Below are 6790 nucleotides of genomic sequence, written 5' to 3' on the forward strand. Positions count from 1 at the left end.
TGTCACACCAAGTAATTTGTGCATGATTTACCAAGTGGAAAATACATATTTTCAAATTTTTTTTCATGTGAAAAAATGGTCGACTATTGACACAACCTATTTCTAGCCCATTTACAACTCAAACCCACTTTGACCCAAACCCAATTAGTCCAACTTGACCCGTTTGCCAAGTTGACCTTAGGCTACCTTCTCTATAGGTCTATTGAGTCTATTGCGGCTAAGGTTTTAGGCTTATGACCTAGTGTATATATATTCTAGTGCCTTCTTCTCCAAAAAAAAAAAATAAATATATATATATATTCTAATGCCAAAGTAAATTACCAAACTGCACTTTAATATTAAAACCCCTAGTTCTTTTTTTCATTTTTTGGATCCGGGTATTACATTCTCCCTTTTCACCATGCTTTGCATATAAACATAATTAGACCAATTGTAACAACTGCACCCCTGCATTTTCTTTCCTCTCCTAAATGCAATTCTAAAGTACTCATACACATAGATATAGACCCAGAAAATTGTTCCTTACTAGGTATGTGCTCCCTCACATATTCTTTTTGTTATCGGGCTGTGTCAAACTTTGGTCAATTGACTCTAACTGGTTGCGAAGGTTTTGATTGTCTTCCAGCAATCGGTCATACTCCAGAAGGAATCCCTCAGATTGCTTTCTTAAAGCCTCAGCTTCAGCTTCTGCTGTCTTTGCCTCCTTTGCTTTTGTCTCACATTCAGATTCCAGCTTCTTGATCTTTGCCCTCAATGTAGCAATCTCTTCTCCCATGGCTTTAAGCTCCTCTGCACCGCCATTCTTCCCATCATCAAAATTACGATTTTGTTTCTTTGCAGCCTCCATGGTTTTCCTAAGTGAACGAAGTTCTCTAATGTAATAATGTAATCTATCTATCATCAGTGAGAGGAAGAGCATGAATCCTGCACGTAACACATTATGTAATTTATTAAACTCAACACAATAGCACTCATTCAGCCAAAAAATAAAAACAATAGCATTCAAACATATGAAACCAAATGAAGAAGCCAGCAAATTGGGAAGGCAAGTCTTTTATGTCATCTGAAAGCTGCTCAGCACAATAGCAAATAAATCCCAAAAGCATTTATTTAGCAAATAACAGTAATAAAAATTTTAATAACCAACACACAGATTCAGAAGTGAAAAAGGACAAGACAGGTCCTTTAACCCATAAAAATGAATGAAACATTACAGAACCCCACTTGCCAAGGAAAAAAATAAAAAATTCCACTAAAAAAAGGAAAAAGAAACAAAAATGTATGGTGAATATTCCACCCTTGCAAACTTAAATCTATTATACATTTAAGGTTTCTTCTTCATTATTATTTGCTTTTCTGGGGGAATGATTTAATTCTCCATTAATCCGTAAGTTCAAGATATAGGGACCTGACTTAAATTGTACCCCCCTAAGTGTTTATGAAATCCAAATTTCTTAAAGCAGAGTAAAAACGGATACATGATACCAAAGAAATTTCAATAAATGTGGACATGCCTATCAAGCAATTTTTGACACCAGCAGTTCTCTCCTTGGAACACTTCAAGCATTTTATGACTCCTTGTATAGTGACTAAATCCAATTGATTAAGAGAATAAAGTGGAATGCCAATCTCTTAAGTTATCAGAGGGCAAAGAAACTGCAGGCTGGCCCTGTGAAAGTAACAGCCCTTAAACCAAGGGTTAGAAACAAATTCCAATATGCATTATTTAGATATGGCAACTGACAGGCGGCCACTAACAACAGAGCCAACCAACAAGCATAATAACTAGAGAAAAGCCTTACTGTTTAAAACTAAACTAAATGGCTGGATCAATAAAACATTTTCACCAATTACTCACAATAATAATAATAATAATAATAATTAATAAATAGTCGTGTAGGGACATGAAGCAATGAATTACCCACAATGAGAAAACAGCGTCTAAGCATACTGTGGGGACCTAGAATAAAACCGGACAAACACTGACTTCCAAACAGAGAAAACTGAAAATTTTTATAGCAAATATCCAGAAATCCTCTACCTAAGCACTTACCTCAGTTACCTGTTGCTCTGGGAAAATGGTTAAACATTCTAAAATTTTATGTATCATATAAAAACCATTATATATATAACTGAGCCTAGCCTTGAAAATAAAACATTTGAAACAATAAAAATATGTTCTGCTGGAGCTTATCATAGAGAATCACCCTTAATGTTAATTCTTGTGTACTGAAAATATTCTATATCATTAACCCAGGTGAGTTGGCCAAGTGGTTGGGCACTTGGTCTCAAAGTGCTTGTCCCAGGTTCGACTGGGTGTGCTCCTCAGTTCGATGCTGGGTACCTGCACTTTGAAAAAACCCCTTGAGCCAGCGATTTACCCCTCTAGGGCCTACCCGTCGCAAACAGTAATTAGTCTTTGGTTGAAAGCTTTGAGGATACACTATGGGAAACCAAAAAAAAAAAATTTCTATATCATTTGCTACCCTGAAATATCAACAATTCTTAATCTATGCCATCATAACTATTACTGTCTAAATCTCCGGCAATAAACAGGTCTTAGATGACCTACAATTTCACATCCTCCTCATGTATCCTTTTCCTTCATTATGTTTTAGGTGGCTAGAATTTAGATTGTCTTGCCCAAGACTGTAAAAGGTCATTATGCATAAACCACAGGGCAACATATGCTACAAAGCCACTAGAAAAGATTAACAAACAGCTATTATAAATAAACGCTCTTATGTGTGTTTGTGCAGGCCCATAAAATTGCTTGAGATGACCAAGTGAGGCATCCTCCTATGCTTGCTATGAACTCTCCCTTCACTTAGTTGATTCCCATCCATTTCTCGTATGCATCTACAATCCATTTATATCAGGCCATTGTCGGGCAACACTACTAAAACAGAGCACAAAAGGCCTTAGAATTATGCTTCTAAGTTCAATCCCTTCTCCCTATACAAAGTTGGCCAAGCTTAGCACTTTAATTTTTTAGCTAGATGCACTGAAGGCCTTGGCATTTGCTCCAGTGCATTGGTTAGTGAGAAAACTATGGGGAATAGAACAAAAAAGTATCAACATGTACCAAAACTGTACCAATTGAAGACAGAGCTCATAGCAAGCACCTAAGGAATTCTTATTTGTAATGGCCCAAAAAATATAGAAAAAAATTAAAACAATAAATATAAATTTTAAAAAAATTTATGTGCAAATTTTCAATTATCGGGAATCCCAAGAACACAAAAAGTTCAAAACCTTCACTAAACCAAGCCTAACACGCTAATCCAATTGATGTGAACAGAACCACCCCTCAATCTGCCATTCCAACATAGTCCCACGACATCACTGAGCCAATGTAACATGCAGGGGCAGAACCGGGGGGGAACCCCCCTCTCTAAAAAAACCTAATACTCCAAAATCAAGCTTCTCTATTGAAAATATTTTTTTAACTCTCCTAATGTAGTCAAGGAAAACATTTTCTTATATGTAACCTTAAAATTATAAAATGGTATATTCTTGTAATACCCTCTAACCAATGTGCTGAATTTTATATATACATATAAAATCTTCTATAGTGTTATGTACTTTTTAAGGTTGTCTACAATCCACCACCTTTTAATAACTAGAAATGAAATCTAAAATGAAAGAATAACTATTAAAACTTCCTAAGTTATTTTAAAAAAGGACTGAAGTATACAATTGGCTCTCAAAGTTTGGGGTTATTTCCATGTTGGCCCTTTACGTTTCAAAATTTTCATTTTGCCCCTTCATGTTTGATTCAATTTTGTCATCCATTTCCTTCAACAATTTGGTGACACCTGGCATCATATGAGTTACCTGTCTTATGGAGCCATTTATCTGGCAATACAATCTCTTTAGAAAACCAAGGCATACATAGAATTTTAAAATTTTTAAGAATATGATCAAATTGTCATCATTTCATTTTACTTATAAGTTATCAAATGATTTGTTTGAAGATCACATATTAATGACAAAATATATTGATTGTTTTTATTTATACCTTTTACATGTTTGAAATATATATATATATATATATATATATAGGTAGCTTAAATTGTATGAAGTAGCTTAAACATAACAATGAATGTAATAATTCTAACACCATGGGCTCAAAAGAATAAATTGAAACCAAGCACAAATCAAAAACACAAATTATCACTTACATTTACATTATATTTTCTCTGTCAATAAAATCTTTAGTTTAATTAAATAAGTTAAATCTTGTTCTTATACCTTAGTATTTGGCTCATTGGCTACACTCATTCAAATTTAACCAAACATCACATTGTACATATTTTTCTATTGCCCTAATTTCTGAGTAACCAAAAAATATATATATAAAAATTTTAAAAAAAAAAATTAAAAAAAAAAAAAAAGTTAGGGCGAGAGAGAAATTAGTAATGAGATGAGTAATTAGTAATTACCCGTAAGAGAAGCTTCGAGCATGTACTTGGACATGAGGACCTGGTCCGTCGGATTGGCGACGCCACCCTCGATCGTACGCTTCTGAATTTTGATTATGCTATAGACGCTGGACGTGAGGACGACGAGGACGGTGGCGGCGATGGTCTTGACCATGATAGGACCCCGGCCGCGCTTGAGGCGATCCAAGGTTATGATGACGAGCTTTCGCAATGGAGTCCTGAAGAGGAGGGTTAGGATCAGAGCCATTTCGGCCAAGATCACGGTATAGAGTACCTGTATCATTCTCTCTCTCTCTCTCTCTCTCTCTCTCTCTCTCTGTTCCTGAGCTTTTTAGTTTTTAGAGACTGCAAAAAGACTTGACTAGTAGTAAGCGTTTCAATTTCACTATATAGTTATATAGTGACGAATTTTATGGGGACGGGTGGAAGTAGGTCCGGCTGGACGCGCAATGGACACGCCACGTGTGCAGAGATACGTCCATCTCGCCTACAGGACTAGGCAGCAGCCAAGTCGGGTGAAGAGAAGTGTCGGTACGCGCAGTTTTTAATTGCCCAAAATATCACTACACACAGGGGTGACAAATGGAGGATTGAGATGGATTAATCATTTATCTATTTATAATCTGTTTATATATAAATTAATTATTCATTATTTGCCCGATCCATTTAATCAATACCTCACTCATTTAACCCATTTCATTTTAATATTGCCACTAACGCATTAGCGTTGAAACACTTTTCTAACTCATTTAAACTTTCCTTTCTCTCCTAACTTTCTTGGAATCCAAACAAAGCGTAAATTTTTAATAAAAAGGAAGAAAACATGAAGACATGTAGCTCGCCCGAAACAAAAAGAAAGGGATTTGAGCTTGCCATCGCCGTACCTCAACCAAAGCGCGAACACGATAGCGTAGCAACTCGAGCAGATCAAGCCGATCTCTGAGGTCAAGGATGGCGACAGTCCGATTCTCTGAGCAGGATGAGATTGTCGAGCCCGAGGAGATCAAGCCAATCTCTGAGTTCAAGGATGGCAACGGTCTGATTCTCTGAGCAGGATGAGATCAACGAGCCCAAGGAGATCGAGATGCCTCCATCTAATTAAATAACCAAATGGGTCTTTATCCATTTAACTCAAATATTCAAATGGATTGGGTTAAGACTTATCCAAATAAGGTGGGTAATGGACGGGTTCATAGATATGGATAAAAATTGTCACTTAACTGAAAACTGATGACTCCCTACAACTTTCGTCACACTCGCTCTAAAATTTTAGAAAAAGCCTTTCATCATACAAAATTACACAATTTTTACAACAATTTGCTGGCAACTTATAAGCGGTAATTTGTCACTTTTTCTACACCACGGCAAGTTGTGATGAACATTGTAAAAATTTTCGTAGTCTTATCATTGTTCAAAATTTTAACCAATTTTTATTTCCTACAATGTCCACATTTTTTTTTAATTATCATTGTGTTTACGTTTTAAAATAATCTCTAATATATTATGTGAAAGAATATAAAGACTGAAAAGGGATAGGGATTTCTTTTTTTTTTTGGTGGGGGGGGGGGGGGGAATATTAGATTGAAGTAAGTTAAAATATGATTAATCACAACATACGTGTTTAAATATTGTGAAAAGGCAATTTGTGTTGAAAAGTATGATTTACTTTCTACAAATGGAAGACAAAAATCAAGGAATTGATTGCTTAGAATAAAGCAAGGGATGGAGCAATCAATTATATTGATATAATATTAAAATCAAAATATCCATGTAATAAATTGATAGTAGATATATTTTTAAATTCTATAAATTTTTTTTTTTTTTTTTTGAAGAGTAAATTCTATAAATTTTATTCTGAATATGGGATTTCTTGTAATGTGTTATCCATCAAGCAAATTCAAGATATAGTCATTTGGCATTTGGCCTTTGATGGTATGGACATAGGTCTTAGTGACTGAAACATTTAATCTCTTCCGTTCTTTCTTTCTCATATTTTATTTATATTCCATACTATTTCAAATTTTGAAAATTAAGTAATATCTCAAACTTCTTTTCAGCTCAAACCTTTTACATCCATTAATATTCTTGTCAACTCTAGCATGCAGAGTGTTGGATAAGTATCATTCTGATTCATCTGCACTTCTTTTTTTTTTTTTTAAGAAAATTTGCCCCCGTTTCATAGGCTCCCTTGATCTCCTTTCAAAACTTGCAATAATATGTTGGAGAGAAGCAGAGCAAAGAGCATATCAATGCTTCAATCAAAAAGTTTTTCCTTTCAGTAATTCATTCCCATCGCATAATATGTAGAAAATCTCAAAATGGCCATCAATAATTAGTGTTATAAA

At 34.9% G+C, this 6790-nt stretch overlaps 1 protein-coding gene across 1 annotated transcript; it reads right to left on the reverse strand.

Moving 5' to 3' along the window:
* Positions 1-317: 317 nt before the first annotated feature.
* On the reverse strand, positions 318-4807 carry LOC126695334 (uncharacterized). Its single transcript, XM_050392033.1, has 2 exons — positions 4446-4807; positions 318-924 (listed from the first exon to the last, which is right to left on the reverse strand). Exons 1-2 carry the CDS (start codon positions 4726-4728, stop codon positions 542-544), a joined length of 666 nt encoding a protein of 221 aa, XP_050247990.1. The 5' UTR covers positions 4729-4807; the 3' UTR covers positions 318-541.
* Between the last annotated feature and the right edge of the window lie 1983 nt (positions 4808-6790).

This window comes from Quercus robur, chromosome 8 (genome assembly GCF_932294415.1).
Source record: "Quercus robur chromosome 8, dhQueRobu3.1, whole genome shotgun sequence".
Lineage (NCBI taxonomy): Eukaryota > Viridiplantae > Streptophyta > Magnoliopsida > Fagales > Fagaceae > Quercus > Quercus robur.

Excerpts from the sequence above, each read along its gene's own strand:
- LOC126695334 (XM_050392033.1), bottom strand. The coding sequence starts at position 4,728 with ATGATACAGGTACTCTATACCGTGATCTTGGCCGAAATGGCTCTGATC. Across the intron at positions 925-4,445 it reads GCTCGAAGCTTCTCTTACGG|GATTCATGCTCTTCCTCTCA; the intron begins GTAATTACTAAT and ends TGTTACGTGCAG.